The sequence below is a fragment of the Geotrypetes seraphini genome, chromosome 11, assembly GCF_902459505.1.
Source record: "Geotrypetes seraphini chromosome 11, aGeoSer1.1, whole genome shotgun sequence".
NCBI classification, from domain to species: Eukaryota; Metazoa; Chordata; class Amphibia; order Gymnophiona; family Dermophiidae; genus Geotrypetes; species Geotrypetes seraphini.
The window spans coordinates 31,474,392-31,493,656 of NC_047094.1; the positions used below are offsets into that span (position 1 = coordinate 31,474,392).

The 19,265-nt window shown below is 44.4% G+C and overlaps 1 protein-coding gene across 2 annotated transcripts in view; it reads left to right on the forward strand.

The window, feature by feature from the left end:
• Window positions 1-19,265, forward strand: part of MYH11 (myosin heavy chain 11) — a 211,926-nt gene that overhangs the window by 136,632 nt on the left and 56,029 nt on the right. For both annotated transcript variants that reach the window (XM_033915087.1, XM_033915089.1), the window contains 8 exons: window positions 1,598-1,771; window positions 3,076-3,249; window positions 7,554-7,668; window positions 10,063-10,256; window positions 13,828-13,949; window positions 14,050-14,119; window positions 15,714-15,874; window positions 17,540-17,648. In XM_033915087.1, the coding sequence (XP_033770978.1) occupies window positions 1,598-1,771; window positions 3,076-3,249; window positions 7,554-7,668; window positions 10,063-10,256; window positions 13,828-13,949; window positions 14,050-14,119; window positions 15,714-15,874; window positions 17,540-17,648 (1,119 nt within the window). The remainder of the gene's footprint in view (window positions 1-1,597; window positions 1,772-3,075; window positions 3,250-7,553; window positions 7,669-10,062; window positions 10,257-13,827; window positions 13,950-14,049; window positions 14,120-15,713; window positions 15,875-17,539; window positions 17,649-19,265) is intronic.

A 19,265-nucleotide genomic window follows, 5' to 3' on the forward strand; every position in this document is an offset into this window, starting at 1 on the left:
ACCCTTGAGCAAGCAACATAGAGTTGTGGGCCGCGAGACCCCCAGAACATATCACCCCAGGTAGTGAGGGATCTGCATACCAAGTTTCGTTCAAATCGGTCAAGCCGTTTTTGAATTACTGTGAGAATGGCAGCTTTTTACATTTTTTCCATTGACATGAATGGGTGAAATCTGAATTTATGTTTGTAGCTCCGCCCACGTGTGCAGGTGGGCCGCGAGACCCCCAGAACATATCACCCCAGGTAGTGAGGGATCTGCATACCAAGTTTCGTTCAAATCGGTCAAGCCGTTTTTGCGTGATCGCGGCACATACACACACACATACATACATACACACATACATACCTCCGATTTTATATATATAGAAGAAGAAGATTGTATTTCCTTCCTAGCCTTTCCTTGTGTTTTATTATGTTTGTATAAGTTGGTTTTTTTATTATGTTTAGTAGATTTAGTTTTTTTGTTAGTTACGTTCGTTTCCCCTAACTCTGTAATTTTTATCGATCTGTACATCGCCTAGAATTTGGAATAGGCGATTAATCAAATTCTATAATAAATTTGAAACTTGAAACTTAAACTTGCTTATAGGGGTCCTTTTACTAAGGCATACTAGCCGATTTAGCGTGCTCTAAATACTAACGCATCCATAGAATATAACGGACACGTTAGCATTTAGCGCACGCTAAGTTGGCTTTAGTAAAAGAGGGAGATAATGACTAGAAAGTCAATTCAAAGCAGTGTACGATGAACATCCATAGTTTAGGAACAATCATGTAAACAGTCATAGAAACGGTGTCATAGATAGTACAAGTTAAATTTAACACAACAGCATGCAATGAACATCTGAAATTTAGGAAGAACACCTATATCTGTGTCATATATAATCGATTACCACCTTGCATCCCCATGATGCCTCTCCAGTGTCTAGCACATACATCAGATGAAGTTCAAGTTCAATTCATTTCATATACTGCAAACGTAAAACCAAAGGACACCAGACATTTTCCTGTTCCTTCTAAATTTCACCTGCATTGAACACTCCATTTGTGTGATAGAACTACCAGCCATTGAGACTCTTGACAAAGATGCCAAAGCACTGTGATTGTGATGTCATAATGCCTCATTCCACCAATGCCTAAGCTTTGTCCTCATCTGCACAAGCCTCAAACCTTTTAAAATCATAAGTGTTCAAGGCTTGTGCAGTTAAGGCAGAGCTTACAGGAATGGGGCAGGGACAGAACATAAATAATGAATTTGTCTCCCTGTCATTCTCTCCAACTTCGGTTCCCATTTTTTTATCTCATCCAACATATTAGTCTAGTAATGCTTCCAAGTGATTTTCTAGGAAGCAGCTGGTTCTGCGTTGAAAGCTATTCCTGGAACGGAGACCAGTTTAAATGGGTATTTTCAGTAAACTATCCTTCTCCTCCACCATCAGAACCATAATATTGTCCTTCAAAATTTGCCTGCTTCCTTTTTATACTTTTAAGGGAACACATATGAGATTTAATTAGGGTTTTGTTTAGTTTTTTTAAATCTGAAGTATAGCCTAGTGGTCACTGCAGGGTTTTTGTGTTTTTTTTTCGTATCATTTAAGGTCAACTCCTTTGAGCAACTCTGCATTAACTACACCAATGAGAAGCTCCAGCAACTCTTCAACCACACCATGTTTATCCTGGAGCAAGAGGAATACCAACGGGAGGGAATTGAATGGAATTTCATTGACTTTGGGCTTGATCTACAACCGTGTATCGAGTTGATTGAAAGGCCGGTAAGCTACAGGATGTCCAGTATCTCTGTCAGAACAAAACTAATAAGGTTATCGTGAAGCTGTTTCTCACCTGCCTCCAAAATGAACTTTCTACGTGTGTATTTGGGTTGGGGCTGGGGTTACTATTCTCATCAAAAAGAAACGTATTCACGTCTAATGTCAATTTTCGCATATGATGCTCCGAGTTCCGAAATAACTAGATTTATATTTATTTGTTTATTTCAAAACGCTTAAAACCGCAAAAGAAAAATAGAGATAATGGATAGTTAAAACAATTGCATTTTACTTCAGGAAATAGCAGGACTAGGTCCCCCCCAAAAATGAGCATTAAGAGTTCCAATGACCTCCATAATAGAGAAACATTAAGGGACTGATATTCAGAGTGATTTAAGCAGTCGGAATGCTTTCCTGCCCACTTAAATCGCTTCCGGCCACCTAAGAGGGGATATTCAGTGGCACTTAACCTGCCCACTATAAAAGTGGGCAGGTCATGGGTGGTGCTGGGGGCAGTACTAGGGAGGAGCTCTAAGAGGTCCTAAATTTGGCCACTTCGCTATGCGGGTGCCAGCATGGAATATCGGGCCAGCACCTGCTTAACATGTTTAAAATTTTTTTTAAATAACCCCATGACCCCTCCTGATTCACCCAACTAAGCCCCCTTGTCCTCCCCCCTCCATGGAAGTCCCCCCAACCCTCTAACCCATCCAAATTTTAGGTAGGGCCCACTGGGCCTATCTATTTACTTGGTGGTCCAGCAAGGGGCTTCTGGGGCAGAAGTGAAGCCCCCTCACAGTGGTCTTTCAAAATGGCCACCGCAACCTCTCAAGGCAATTAGCGGTACTGCAGGAAGTTCCGTCAGTAAGACAGTCACAAAGGGACAGAAGCGAGGGGGCTGTGTTTCTACCCCCAAAGATCCTGATGGACTTTCAGGTATCTAGGTAGGCCCTGGGGTCCTACATACTCTTAAATTAAGTGCTCTTCCTGTACACTTTATCACTCACAGTCGTGTATATTACAGCCTAAAATTAAAAATTAGCATCAGATATGTAATTGCCTAAAAGACCAATGATGAATGCACCACCTCAGTAAAGGCACGAAAGAAACTCAAGTAATGCCTTGGGTGTATGAGGTCTTGTGAATAAATTAGTTATATTTTATACGTTTGTTTTCTCTATACAGTGCACATTTGGAGTATTACAGTCATGGCACATTTAGCTATCTGTAGGAAGATCTAAGAAAATGTTGGCATTTTACATTCATTGATGATGTTAGAAGATGTTGTTTTTGTGCCATTCATCTTCCAGAACAATCCACCTGGTGTTCTAGCTCTGCTGGATGAAGAGTGCTGGTTCCCCAAAGCCACCGACGTCTCTTTTGTGGAGAAGCTGTGTCAAGAGCAGGGCAACCATTGCAAATTTCAAAAAACCAAACAGCTCAAAGACAAAACGATCTTCACTCTCGTTCATTATGCAGGAAAGGTAGGTACAAATTATTTTGACTTACAGTAGTTAATGAAAGTGGCATAAAATTTTGTGATAAACTGGTAAAACCTTTCCCAGTGAATAGAACTATTAATCAAATACAATCAGTCTGGTATTCAAAATGTCTGAAGAATGTTCGGCCTACTATAAGACCAAGTATCTCTAATTGTTTTCAAACTTAGGGCTCCTTTTACGAAGGCGCGGTAGTGGTTTAACGCACGTAATACCGCGTGCTAAACCGCCGGCCGCGCTAGCCGCTACCGCCTCCTCTTGAGCAGGCGGTAGTTTGTAGGCTAGCGCGGGGGTTAGCGCGTGATTAAAAGTTGCGCGCACTGAAGCCGCTGACGCGGCTTCGTAAAAGAAGCCCTTAGGGGCTCATAATCAGTTATTTCTCATTACCACCTATTATCATGCCTTAATGCAATGTCATTCCTATTATTCTGAGTGGGGCCTATTTAATATGGGGTGATATTCAAAGGATTTCTGCTCTTACTTTTGAAACTTAGGGCTCCTTTTCCGAAGGTGCGTTAGGGCCATAATGCGCGGAATAGCATGCGCCAAAATGTCGTGCGCGCTAGCCGCTACTGTCTCCTCTTGAGCAGGCGATAGTTTTTCAGCTAGCGCACGCTATAGCGCACACTAATCCGGTGCGTGCGTTAAAAACGCTAGCGCACCTTCGTAAAAGGAGCCCTTAGGTAGTTATTTATTTATTTAAAAATTGATATACCGTATATTAACTAAAGCTTACAATCATGAAACCCAATTGCAGAACAGTACTCGTGAAAAAAGAAAACAAAAAAAAAAACTTAACACAGGAAAGCACTAACAAACAATTGCGTTTTCAGCATTTTCTTAAAATTCATCCTCCCATCACAATACCGCAAAATTCCAGGCAACGTATTCCAAAGTTTAGCACCTGCCACAAACAGCATCGCTGCACCAATTCTAACGTGAGAGATTGACATCTTATCCTCTAAACCAGGGGTGCCCAATAGGTCGATCACGATCGACGGGTAGCTCGCCAAGGCAAAGTGAGTCGATCACCCAGGACTCACTTTGCCTTGGTGATCTATCGGGCCAATCAGTCTTCCTCTCCCCGACGTCAATTCTGCCGTCGGAGAGGAAGTTGGGGCCAGCCAATCGCTGCCTGGCTGGGCGGAACTTCCTCTCCGACGGCAGAATTGACGTCGGGGAGAGGAATGCTGGTCGGCCCGAAGCAGGCAGAGCATGGGGTGTCGGCGTCGTCGGCTTTGGGGCCTGTTATCCATTGGTGGCGGTTTGGGTCCTGTTCCCCGATGGCAGCGGCAGTGGCAGTGGCTTGGGGAAGGGCAGGGAGAAAGAAAGAAAGAGGGCAGGCAGGGAGACAGAAGGAAAGAAGAGAAACAGAAAAAAAGAAAGGGGGCATGAAGAGAGAAAGAAAGAAAGGTCGGAGAGAGGAAGAAAAAGTTGGGGAGGGAATGAGGTGTGGAGGAGAGGAAGCATACAGGCTGAAAGAAGGGAAGAAAGATTGGATGCACAGTGAGAAGAAGAAAGTGCAACCAGAGACTCATGAAATCACCAGACAAGGTAGGAAAAATGATTTTATTTTAAATTTAGTGATCAAAATGTGTCCGTTTGAGACTTTATATCTGCTGTCTATATTTTGCACTATGGCCCCCTTTTACTAAACTGTGATAGTGGTTTTTAGTGTCAGGAGCTGTGAGAGGTATTCAGCGCAACTCCCTGCGCTAAAAACCGCTATCGCATTTAGTAAAAGGGGAGGGGGTATATTTGTCTATTTTTGTATTTATTACTGAGGTGATATTGCATATTTTAGTCATCTGCCTTGACCTCGGGAAAAACCCCCGAGTACAAATGATAATTAACATTTTCTCTGCATACAGTGTGCTTTGTGTTTTTTTTACATTTTATTGTTGGTAGATCATTTTGATTTGGCCATTTTAAAAGTAGCTCGCAAGCCAAAAAAGTGTGGCCACCCCTGCTCTAAACTCAGTTTTATACTATTTTATGATCTCAAACACCTTCTAGGCTGATAAATTTCAAAAAAATCCTTGCAATACAGCCGGGGAGGCATGATACAAAATCTGATGTATAGTTGAAAGAATCTTAAAGTGAACTCTGTACTGCATGCTCCTAACTTGGGTTCTTTGAAAATTTGCTAGTGCTGAGCAGGAGTGTAGCCATGAGGGTTTTAGGGACCTGCCCCTCCCCCCCCAACACACACATGCTTTGGGCTCAGATCCCCCTGCAGAACTTCAGCACCCCCTTTTACCTTGCTGGTGGGGATGCCGGCCCCCACCAGCCAAATAACTACAGTGCTACCACTCTCCACTGCTTCCTTCCTGTTCTTAGCATGCTGGGACTTCTTGTTGGGAGAGGAATACACTGCTCCCCCCCCCCCCCAGTCCATCCTGGATTCCCCCCCTAAATTGCAGGGCTGGCTGTGCTACAGGTGCTGAGTACATTAATTTTTACTCAAAATATCACTACATTCTTACGTTTAGGAGACTAAAAAGTAGGTGGTAATGGTCAGATTTAGGAAGGGGAAAAAAAAGTTAGGATCTTAGCACTGATTTTCAGCACTAGCCTCATAAATCTAGGTTTAAATTTTTTTTTTTTTTTCAGAACTTGTAAGCTCCTAAATTAAAATTAATTTTCATCTGAATACCTATGCTCCTAAATTTGTCTGAAAATAGGGCACAGATTTATGGGTCTAACTTAGGAGCATAAATTTGGGAGCTCTGCATTTTCTGAATATTGGGCCTTATGTACTTAACTCAGATTAATTTGTGTCAATGGGCATTAACACACATTAAATAAGGCCAGCCCCATTACTCCCAGTGGGGCCTTTTTCACTAATGCACTTTCATCACAATAACTGGCTGGCCCACAACATCTCACGTACTTCATCCTACTTAAACTTCAGGAAACTACTAAAAACTAATCTTTTCACCCGATTCATACCCTAAGACCCTATGCTCACCCTGGCCCCTTTTATCTCTTTATGTTCTTTACGCAGATTGTCTTGACCTTCTTCCCTGTACCATTTCATTGCCATAAATGTACCCATCTTTTTACCATTTTTTCTCTCTGTTGTACCATTTTTTCTCTCTGTTGTACTATTTTTTTTTTCTCTACCACCTAATTTTCTCTGACTGTAACATTGTACCATTTTCGATGATTGTCCAGCCCTTCTTCGTTCTAAACCGCCTCGAACTACTATGGCTTTGGTGGTATATAAGAAATAAAATTATTATTATTATTATTATTATTATTAATGCGTGCATTCTACTTGACGTGCGTGTTAGCTGGTTAATAATGAACTTTATTCTGGTATACCGCCACACCACAAAGTTCTAGGCAGTTCACAACAAAGAAGATTGAACAGTCAGTGAAAATACAAATCATAAGGAAATACAACATAATGAACAAACTTATCAAGTAACAAATTTATCAAACAGGTTTTCATCAATTTTCTAAAAAAAAAAAAAAATAATAATAAGACTGAGCCAATGGAATCATCCTACCCCAGCAGCCATTCATTTTGCCTGCCTGGAATGCAAGTGTCTTATCCAGGAATCTCTTGTAACAAACAAGATTTTATTGTCGGATAAGCAAACAGACGATTGCTCCGAGTGGGCTTAGTCGACCTATACAATTCAAAATGACCCTTAATTCTTTTTAAGTGGCAGTTTAATTTGTAAACATTCATAGAAAATTTATAATTTCAATAAATGCCTTGGTGGTAGATTGTTTTAGGCCCTCTTGTACTAAGCTGGGGTAAAGGATTCTACTGAGACCCAGGGCGCTAAATGCTTCGATGCTCATAGGAATTGTATGAGCACTGGAGTAGCATCGGAGCATTTAGCGCTCCGGGCTGTGGTAGAAACCTCTACCGTGGCTTAGTAAAAGGAGAGGGGTTAATGATTCTAATAATGACCAATTGAAACTGACTATTCGGGAGTATTTTGATTGACAAGGTAAAACCCGTTTTTATGCAGAGGCAGAAGATGTTGCTACTTTAGAAAGCAAACGTGAAGCAAGTTTAAAATATGTTATAGCCGTTCAATATGAGATGTGCTTAGTCCTTTGATTTCATGTATTATGATCTTAACATACCCTTCTGTCTGTATTTTAATAATCTTGCAAGAAAGTGTATATGTTTCTTCTGGTTTTTCCTGTATTGTACTGTGCTTTCTGAAAATTCTAATAAATATCATTGAACAAAAAAAAAAAAAAAAAGGTCATAGCAAATGAAATACATACTGTAATCTGCCAATGAATAAATCTGTTCTCTTAAGGTGGACTACAATGCAAGCGCATGGCTAACAAAGAACATGGATCCACTAAATGACAATATCACTGCCTTACTCAACCAGTCCTCGGATAAATTTGTAGCAGATCTTTGGAAAGATGGTACGAGTCAATTTATCCTTCAGTTCTACAATGCTCTAAGAGATTAATCATGACTTTCCAGTGGTGTAGTAAGGGGGGGCAGGGGGCAGAACGCCCTGGGCGCCGGATTGGTAGGGGTGGCGGAACCTCTCCTCTTCCCCCCCTCTTTTCCACCCCTCCCCCAATCGCGCATGCTCCTTCACTTCCCCCCATGCCTCTGGCTCTTCGCCAGCACGAGCAGCAGCTCCAACCCGCTGCTCGGCTCTCCCTTTGACATCATTTCCTGGTTGCGGGAACAGGAAATGACATCAGAGGGAGAGCCGAGGCCAATGTGGGCAGCAAGTGGGAGTTGCTGCTCATGCCGTGGACGTTAAAGGGGTACGGTGGAAGGGAAGAGGCGCCTGCGGTGGGGAGTGGGGAAAGAGCAGGGGGCAGAGAAGAGGACGGGGGGGTGGGTGGGGGGGAGTGCCACTGCCTCGAGCATCTCTCAATCTTGCTTATGCCACTGTGTTTTTCTATATAAAATCTGAAGGAACATTAAGGAAACAAACAAAAGTTGGATAGAGATGTTGCCTTTTGTTGGGCTAATGCATGTTTCAGCGAGCAAGTTTTCAGGTCAGTGAAGGTCTTTGTCTTAAGCATTGTACTGCAAATGAAGGTAAAGTCTCTTCTATAAGGTGTAAATCCCTTGCATGCTATTTGCACATAAGGAGGACAATTTTAAAAGGCATTTCAGTGGATAAAACAGTACTTCAGTCATAGGAATAGGTTTTTATAAATGTAACCCTGGTCTGCTTACCAAGTCTTTGGGCACTGACTAGCTCTTTGGGATGGGTACCCAGACCAGGCACATAAAAAAAATTTTAATTTCTGAGTGTTTTGAGCTGGGCATAGGCCAGGGAAGAACTTGGGATTGAAGACACTCCCCCTCTTTCATGTCCATTCCTTCAAATATAGGCCCCCTTTTATCATGCTGCTTTAGGTTTTTCTTATTGCACGCAGCTATGGTAAAATCTCTGACCAGTAACATACCAAAGGGAGGGGTGCGGTCTGGCCTGGGTGCAGACCATAAGGGAGTGCTCCCGGGGTCAGCGTCATGGTCCTGGAACTTCACTGCTTTGCCAACATCAGGTCTTCCTCTCTGCCAAGTCCTGCCTTCACAGAAGCAGGAGGAAGGCTTGATGCCGGCAGAGGACCAAATTAAGGCTGCCGACAATGACTGAGAAAACGCTCTAAACAGGCTTCTTACGGCCCGCTGGAGCCTTCCCTTTGCCGCATTACTGATGGCATCACAGATGACGTGGCAGAGAGAAGCCCTGGTGGAGGAGGCCGCAAAATATCTCACAGTGGGGTAGGGTCGGTCAGGTCCAGAGGTGCTGCACAGGGGGATAGGAGGGAGAGACAGAAAGCTGCTGCACATGGGGGGGAGAGGAGAGAGGAAGAATTGTTAGACATGGGCTAGAGAGGAGGAAGTGAGATGCAACAGAGACAGAAAGGGGTAAGAGGGAAAACTCCTGCATATGTTGGAAGGGAAGGAGACATGCATGGAGAAGAGAGAAGGAGAAATGTTGGACATAGGGTGGAGGGCAGGGAGAGATGATACAAGGGGAATTATATAGAGGTGTGACCCAAGGCACAAGGCAGAGCGAGACAGAGAGAGAGAAAGAAAGATGGTAGACAGTGGGAAAGAAACAGAAATGTTGGATATGGCAGTGGAAGGGATGGTACAGAGATGGAAGATGGATGGTGAGCACAGAGAAAGAAGAAAATGTCAAATGGACAGGAGACCCTGGTGAGCGAATTAACAGAAGACAAATAGAAACCAGAGCCTGGGACCAACATGATTTGAATAATAAAATGACCAGACAACAAAAAGGTAGAAAAAATAATTTTATAATGTATTTTGTGATTACAATATGTCATATTTGAATGTTTATCCTGCCAAAGCTGGTGTTAGATAGCGAGCGTGAGCTACGACCTAAAAAAGAGAGGAAAAATCTTTTTTGTTTATGTTTATTAAAAACTTTATATACCGCATAATAGCCTACAAAGGATCCAAGCGGTTTACAATTTCTATTTCAAAACAATTTTGAAAAGAATGCGAGTTCTTTTCCTGTCCCTGCCCCATTCCTGCAAGCTCTATTCTCATCTGCACAAGCCTCAAACACTTTAAAATCATGAGTTCGAAGCTTGTGTGGTTAAGGCAGAGCTTACTGGAATGGGACAGCGACAAAACTCGCGGGGACGGGACGTGTCATCTCTACTCTGTACTTCATTTCTGCATCCCTCGTCAGCAAATAAGATTCATTGAAATTTGGGATCTGACAGTACACGGTTCTTTTCAGAAATACGTAATAATGCATCACTGTTCAGCTACTACATTATAAAAATTTTTTTAAAATTCTGTTATTTCAGTGGATCGCATTGTCGGATTGGATCAGATGGCAAAAATGACAGAAAGTACTCTTCCAAGTGCTTCCAAGACGAAAAAGGGAATGTTCCGGACTGTAGGGCAACTGTACAAAGAACAGCTGACCAAGCTGATGACCACACTGAGAAACACAAGTCCAAACTTTGTCCGCTGCATTATTCCAAATCACGAGAAAAGGGTCAGTGTTTACTGTTCATTTGGGAAGTAACAACGGTGTGGGAACGTTGATCATTTATTTCCCTTCTTTGCCGCCCTCTCCCGCCTTCTGCTTTCCTTTCAAGAAGAGGAAATGGTTTGTTTTGGACAGGTAGAAGCAGTGGCGTAGTGAGGGTGAGAGGCGCCCGGGGCAGTGGCACCTTCCTCCCCCATTCTCTTCTCTGCACTCCCACCCGCTCCTTCCCCACCCCCTCCTGCCGCACGCACATCCCCCTTCCCTTCCCCCATACCTTTTTAGCATTCCTGCACGAGCAGCAACCCCAACTGGCCAGCGTCGGCTCTACCTCTGACATCACTTCCTAGGCGCTGGTCCAGGAAGTGATGTCGGAGGAAAAGCCGACCCTGGTGCGAGCAGCTGGTTGGGTTTAAAGAGGTATGGGGGAAGGGAAGCAGCGTGCATGCGCAATAGTGGGGGGTGGGGAGGAAGCAAGAGGGCAGAGAGGAGAACGGGTGCTGGTGCCCCCACCAAGATGGAACCCAGGGTAGACTTCCCCCACGTCTTCCCCCCCCCCCTTACTACGCCACTGGAGAGAGGTGACTTCCTTTTAGCTCCGTTTTCATTCCCTAATCCACACATGTCAAACACAATGCCCGGGGGCCAATTCCGGCCTACCTGGCTGTTTTATGTGGCCCGCAGTGACTGTACCGCATCTAAGCACCTGACCAGGCAGCCCCAGTCCCAGTGGCACTCCAAGAGCCTGAATGCACTGTTCCACTCCCAGCGACGCTCCAAGCTCCTCACCACGCTGCCTCAGTACCCATTTGCAGGCAGAAGGACCCAGTCCCAGTGTAAAAGCTAAGTTGGAGCAGGGTGTGCTACACCAGTGCCTGACCGCACCACAGGTGTCTGAGGGTGAGGAAGGATCTATACTTCTACTAAGACTAAGTATCTTAATAAAAAATTTGGCCCGCGACTTAGCCCGTGTTTTAGATTTTGACCCCCATATGTGATTGAGTTTGACACCCCTGCCCTAATCATAATCCCCAAGACAAGAATCAATTTCAGCAAATGAGTAGTTAATACATGAGATTTCATTTCCACCAAAATAGTTAGGCCCTCTTTTACTAAGCCACTGTAGAGGGGTGCTAAATGCACCAATGCTCATAGGAATTCTATGAGCATTGGAGCAGCGTCGGAGCATTTAGCACACTGGGCTGTGGTAGAAACCTCTTCCTCGGCTTAGTAAAAGGGGAGTTTAATTAATTTCAACAACACACTAGTGAGGGAAGAGTTCAGAATATCATCTTTCCTTCTAGCACATGTCAGAACTCAGTAAGAACATAAGAATATCAGAATTGACATACTGGGACAGATAAGGTCCATCAAGCCCAGTATCCTGTTTCCAACAGTGGCTAACCCAGGTCCCAAGTACCTGGCAGAAACCCAAAGAGTAGCAACATTCCAAAGCTGATATTGTGATGTCATAAAGCCTCATTCCACCAATGCCTAAGAGTCAAACTCATCAGTGATGTCACAGTGGCTTGATTGTGCTATACTTGACTCACTTAAGAACATAAGAGCTGCCATACTGGGACAGACCAAAGGTCCATCAAGCCCAGTATCCTGTTTCCAACAGTGGCTAACCCAGGTCCCAAGTACCTGGCAGAAACCCAAAGAGTAGCAACATTCCACAGCTGAGATTGTGATGTCATAAAACCTCATTCCACCAATACCTAAGAGTCAAACTCATCAGCGATGTCACAATGGCTTGATTGTGCTATACTTGACTCACTTAAGAACATAAGAGCTGCCATACTGGGACAGACCAAAGGTCCATCAAGCCCAGTATCCTGTTTCCAACAGTGGCTAACCCAGGTCCCAAGTACCTAGCTAGATCCCAAGGAGTAAAACAGATTTTATACTGCTTAACCTAGGAATAAGCAGTGGATTTCCCCAAGCCATGGCTTTGGTCTGAGTTGTAGGAAGGAAATGAACTGGATTACAACTGACCTGGCATTCATTAAAATGCACAGAGTCAAAAAGAAGTTCCATCTACGATCCAGGAAATGCGTGCATCCATACCCCTTGCATATGCATGGATCTGGAAAAAAATCACCCCATTAGAGTCTTCATGTCTTCCCTCGCATGTCTTAAAAATTTGGTCTATTAGAACATCAAGGGGACCTCCCTCCAGTGGCGTAGTAAGGGTAGGAGGCACCCAGGGTAGAGGCGCCCTCCCCCCCCGCACCCTCCTCTCTGTGCCCCCACTCCTTCCTGCCCCCATTCCACACTTGTGCTCTCCTTCCCCCCCAGTACCTCTTAATCTTCACCAGCGCGAGTGGCTTCTGCAAGCATGCTGCTCATACCAGCATTGGATTTCCTTCTGACATCACTTCCTGGCCCCGTGACCTGGAAGTGATTCAGAGGGGAACCAGGCTGGCGTGACCAACAGGCAGAAGTTGCTCACACTAGCGAAGATAATACAGAGGTATGGGGAGGGGGAGGAGGGATGACATGAGGGTGGGGAGGTGCAGCAGGGCGGAGCGGAGAAGTGCCAGCATCCCCACCAACTCGGTGCCCAAGGCGGTCCGCACCTCACGCATCACTTACTATGCCACTGCCTCCCTCCTAATACACACATACTTCATAATCTCATAAGTGTTTGAAAAGTAGGCTAATAATTGGAATTTTTATGCATTTATAGACAAAGGGCTTCATTTACTAATGCCTTTCTCCTAGTCTGTTTCTATGGAATGAAAACGTCAATAATCAAGGAACTTCTAAAAAAAACCCAACATTTTGCATAGTGGCTGTGCATAGGAAATAAAATGTCCAAGTTGAAATGTTTACATTTCCACCATATTTTACAAAAAGCTTTGTGGAATGTGGAGCATTTTATATAGAGCAGTAATCTCTTTGCAGGGCCACATTTTGGATTTGTAGGTACTTGGAGGGCCTCAGAAAAAAGTAGTTAATGTCTTTTTCAAGAAATGACAATTTTGCATGAGGTAAAATTCTTTATAGTTTATAAATCTTTCCTTTTGGTATTGTAATTTATAGGTAGAGACATATGATCAAGAAACTGTTTTATTTTTACTTTTGTGATTACGATAAACATACCGAGGGTTTCAAAATAGTACCTGGCGGGCTGCATGTGGTCCCCGGGCCGCGAGTTTGAAACCACTGACTTAGAGACTATCATTTCATTACCCTACATATACACACAAAGAGCCTCCATGAGCAGCTTCAGTTATAAGAAATGGAGTCAATTAAGAAGCAAAGATGCAGAAGATGAAGTTTTGCATTTCAAATGCCAAAACAAACCTGGGCGAAGCACAGCTCTGCTATCACCATTTCAACACTTTGCTGAAGTTTGTGCATGCTGAGGAAGAGGTGTAAAAGCCAATGGGGGCATTTTATTTAATCGTATATTGTAAAATAGGAACTCAGCATATAATTTTTTGGTCCATGCAAGCAGCTCTCTGAAATGGCCATTTGCAAGTGTGTGCAATCTACATATGAAAAATGTCACGATCTCCTGGTGCAGAAACTTCTAGAAATGACCTCCAAAATCTATTCCTCTGCTTTACAGTCTGGGAAACTTGATGCACATTTAGTGTTGGAGCAGCTCCGATGCAACGGTGTCTTAGAAGGAATTCGTATCTGTCGCCAAGGATTCCCCAACCGAATTGTATTCCAGGAATTCCGCCAACGGTAGGGAACCACTGTAAAATATTATCCAACCGAGCTAAATATGCTGAAAGATAAATTTCATTACAAATACTGCAGAGAGCTCTCTGTTATTTCTACTTAGATACGAAATCCTTGCAGCAGGGTCCATTCCTAAAGGATTTATGGATGGGAAGCAAGCCTGTATGATTATGGTAAGTTATGTCATCTGATAAAATGCTGATGACATTTATGTTTATTAAAATTTGGTATCCCACAATTTACAACAGATCAATGCGGTTTACAAAACACAATAAAATCAGTTAAACAAGAAAAGAATGTCATTATCAATAGGATTGACATCTAAATATTGAAGAGAGAAAGACTTAAAAGGTTAGGACTCTTCAGCTTGGAAAATTGGCAGCTGAGGGGAGATATGATTGAAGTCTACAAAATCCTGAATGGAGTAGAACGGGTACAAGTGGATCGATTTTTCACTCAGTCAGAAAGACTAGGGGACACTCGATGAAGTTACAGGGAAATACTTTTAAAACCAATCGGAGGAAATATTTTTCACACAGAGAATAGTTGCTCTGGAACGCGTTGCCAGAGGTTGTGGTAAAAGCGAATAGCACAGCTGGTTTTAAGAAAGGTTTGGATAAATTCCTGGAGGAAAAGTCCATAGTCTGTTATTAAAACATGGGGGTAGCCTCTGCTTGTCCTGGATCAGTAGCATGGAAGGTTGCTACTCTTTGGGTTTTGGCCAGATACTAGTGACCTGGATTGGCCACCGTGAAAATGGGCTACTGGGTTGAAAGACCATTGGTCTGACCTAGTAAGACTATTCTTATGTTGTTATGTGATCCCAAACTCTTTTTGTTGTGGCTCGTGAATGCAGTCTGTCAGTGGATAGGAGAAGACTGCATTCACGGGGCATTGTGGGGGCGTTGTGGGGGGTGTGGGGGGTTGTAACCTCCCACATTTTACTGAAAACTTCACTTTTTCCCAGTTTTTAGTGAAAAAGTTAAGTTTACTGTAAAATGTGGAGGGTTACAACCCCCCAAACCCCTCATAACGCTGGCGCGATGTCTATTAAGTAAAGTGGCGGGGTTCCCCCCATGCCCCCCCGTCGGAGCCCTAAAAAAAGTAATTTAGAGTGGCGCGCGCCTCCGCGCTGCGCTCAATTGTCCGGGCGCGCCTTTGTCTTTCGCGCCGTTGTCTATGAACCACAGAAAGCATTCCACTAATCCAATGTATCGCAAACTATGTGCCATGGCACATTAGTGTACCTCCTGAGATTTCAGGTGTGCCATGGCATACAGGATAGGAGAAGAGGCGCCGACGCTGGCTGACTGCCTACAGGATGTGCCTCTCGCGGTAAGAGGCACATCCTGCAGGCAAACAACCAGCATCAGTGCCCTCCGGCCCTCTTCCCTGCTGGCACCCCCCCCCACTGACATCTCAGGGCCCATATGGAGAGCCTTTGCGCATGCACGGATATCGACGTGATGATGTCACATATGTGCGTGACACCATCAAGGTGACGTCCGCGCACTTCCAGTTGCCTTGAGCCACGGCCATTACATTCATTGTGCCGTGGCTCGAAAACAGTTTGCGGGACGCTGCAGTAATCCAATAACCAGTGGCTTTTTTTCAGATTAATAACATGTCATCGTTAAAGCTTTGCTTCTCGGCAAGACTGATGCCATAATGTGTTTGTTCAGGGTTTAGCTTATGTCTAAAGATGTCCCTATACAAGAAGGAGCAAGTGATCAGAACTAAGAGTGATTATTATTATTATATTTCTAGATCACAGCTCTGGAACTTGACCCTAACTTGTACAGAATTGGCCAGAGTAAAATATTCTTTCGAACTGGTGTCCTAGCTCATCTCGAGGAGGAAAGAGACTTGAAGATCACAGATATCATCATTGCTTTCCAGGCTCTAAGTCGAGGCTACCTGGCAAGGAAGTGAGGAACTTTATAACATCTTATGAAATGGAAGCCAAAAGTAAACTTTAGCACTGCAAGATATACATGATTACATGGCATTCATATGATTGGCTGGAGTAAGGTTACCATATTTGAAGCAGAAAAAAAAAAAAAATCCCAGACACATGGCCCTAATTAGTTCCGCCCCAGCCTCGCACAGTTCTGCCCCAAACCCTGCCCAGCCCTGCCCCCACATAGCCTTGTCTCTTCTTTCATGCCGGGTCTGGAGGGCCTCTGAGCATACGCAGATGTGGGTGACGTCATCCGCGCATGCTCAGAGGCCCTTCAGACGCGGTGGGGTTTTCCAAAACCTGGACAAACTGCGGGTTTTGGGAAGTCTGTCCGGGAACCTGGACATGTCCTCTAAAATGAGGACTTGTCCGAGTTTTCCTGGATGTCCGGTAACCCTAGGCTGGAGACATCAGATTGGTATTTAGTTGGACAAAGACTAAGAAGTCGTTTTCGAAGCCTTGCGTGGCGTTTACACATGTAGCTTGCACACATATGTAAATGACGATTTCAGAATGTTACTATTTAGATGCTGAGATAGCGCAAAATGTGCAGATTTAAAGGAAGTGTGTTTTGGGTATGCTTAGGGCGAGTCCAAAAATTATATGTGCATTTGTTATAGTGGGAATACACATAGTTCAAAATATTTTCCCATCAGCTTTTGTGCTACCTCTGGAGCATGCATAAGCATCTGCAAAGGGCTTGTTTTGGCCAGAGCTTGAAATGAATGGGTGGTGGGGGTAATCGGGCTTGGCCCCCTCGTTCTTCTTTTCAGCCTTTAGGGCTTTTTTCCGTAACTGATTGCACTTATAAGTGTCTGGAATGTGTCTCTTTTATGCATATAGTTGACTGAGAAAACTCTGTGGAGTGACGATGTTCCCAAATGGCTTTCCATTGCAAATGCAAGCAGTGTCTCACTTCCGGTTCACCACACAATTGTTTCCCACGTACTTACCTTTATAGGACCCCCAGGGACCCCTGACGAAGACTTTTTGTCGAAACGCGGACCGTGTTGGGTCCTGTATCCCTAGCGGACTAGGTCCTTTAAGGCTCATATGTGGATGATGTACTTTTATGTGGATGGAATTATTTTATGTGGATGATTTCAGTGTACCTTTGGAACTTTGATACTTTCAAATAAAGTCCATTTGGGAACATCGTCACTCCACAGAGGTTTTTTGGTTTTCTCTGGATTTTCTTCTTTGTGGATATTTTGGGGTCAATTCCTTTTGTTTTTTGTTTTTTTATAGTTGACTGAATCAGCCTATGCATAATCTCCAGCATTATCACCCCCCCCCCCCCCACCTCCTTTTTCAAAACCGCGAAAGCGGTTTTTAGTGCAGGCCGGCACACTGAATGCTCTGTGCTGCTTCCGAAGCTCCTAGAACTCTACGAGCGTCGGGAGCAACGCAGAACATTCAGCACGCCAACCGGCACTAAAAACCGCTTTCGCAGTTTTGTAAAAAGGAAGGGGGGATGGTATATGAGGGAGGCTGCCAAGTGATGCCACACCTTTTTTTTTTTTTTCTGTTAGTGCTGGCACCTGATAATTCCTTAGGGTATTTTTGGTAAATGGTGGTGACGTTCGTTAACATCAGATCCCTCCGTGATAGTAACTACTCTATATCATTCCAGAGCTTTTGCAAAGAGACAGCAGCAGTTGACTGCAATGAAAGTCATCCAGAGAAATTGTGCTGCATACCTCAAACTGAGGAACTGGCAGTGGTGGAGACTGTTCACCAAGGTGAGTAGACTTCTTTCAGGTTATACCTATCTCATTCATTCAAAGCATTTTTCCATGTCTGTCCCGGCAGGCTCACAATCTATCAATATACCTGGGGCAATGGGGAGGATTACTGTATTTTCACACATGTAACGCGCACACGTGTATAGCGCGCGGGAACAAGGAATTTATGTAAGAAAATTTGGGTATAGCGCGCCCAAGCGTATACCGCGCATGCTCCTCATTGAACTTTCATAACCCATGCCAGCGTTTAAGTCCTATTTATCTAACTGTTCGTATGCAAAATGACTTCACAAGAAATATTAGCTGAGCTATTTTAACTATCAGCAAATGCTGCCAGCAGGGAAATTACCAATGAAATAATTTTGTTTCCCAGGTTTTCTATTGTGATGAGGTGTTTTCTGTCTTGCTGGCGCCCTCCTCCATCTTACTGCATCGTTCGCTGAAAGCCGCGGGCAGCGGATCCTATGTACCTCTTGCGGCTGACCCAGAAGTGTTCCTCTGACGTCACGACGTCAGAGGGAACGCTTCCCAGCCGCAGGAGGCGCATGGAAGCCGCTGCTGCGGCTTTCAGCGAACGCTGCAGGAAGATGGAGGAGGGCGCCAGCAAGACAGAAAACAATTGTATAACGCGCTCACGCATATAACGCGCATGGTTAGGCTCGGTTTGTAAAATCTTGTATAACGCGCGCATTATATGCGTGAAAATACGGTAAGTGACTTGCCCAGGGTCACAAGGAGCAGCATGGGTTTGAACCCATAACCTCAGGGTGCTGAGACTGTAGCTTTAACCACTGTACCACTCTAGAAATCAAAATGTAGTAAAAGTGAGCCAACTATAGGACAATGGAGCCATTGTGACATCACTGATGAGGCATTGGTGGAATGAGGCATTGTGATGTCACAGTACCAGCTCTGGTTATCAAAGGCTGAAACTTTTCACATTATTTATTTATTCAGTTTTCTATACTGTTCTCCCAGGGGAGCTCAGAACAGTTTACATGAATTTATTCAGGAACTTGAGTATTTTTCCCTATCTGTCCTGGTGGGTTCACAATCTATCTAATGTACCTGGGGCAATGGAGGGATTAAGTGACTTGCCCAGGGTCACAAGGAGCAGCATGGGTTTGAACCCACAACTTCAGGGTGCTGAGACTGTAGTTTAACCACTGCGCCACACTCTATCTGTGAAGAAATAGCATAGTGGGGGGGTGCAGACCACCCTCGGTGCCACCAGCACCTCTCCTCCTCTTCACCCCCTGCGTACTTCCTTAAATGTTCGCCGGTGCAAGCAGCATCTTCCACTTGCTGCTCGCGCCAACCTCGGCTCCCTTCTGATGTCACTTCCTGGTCGCAGGATCAGGACGCGACGTCAGAAGGGAGCCAAGGCTGGCACGAGCAGCAGGTGTAAGATACCGCTCGGGCCAGCAAACATTTCAAAAGGTAGGCGAGGGGGGAGGAGTTGCTCAAGTGGTGTGAAAGAGAAGGGGACGCACGGTGCAGCAATGCCAGGCGCCACTGCCCCTGGCTCCATCCTCTCTCGCTATGCCACTGCAGTGAAGTAGTAATCCTAGAGCAAGACTCTCAAGACCATGCTGCACGCGTGGACTATAGTTT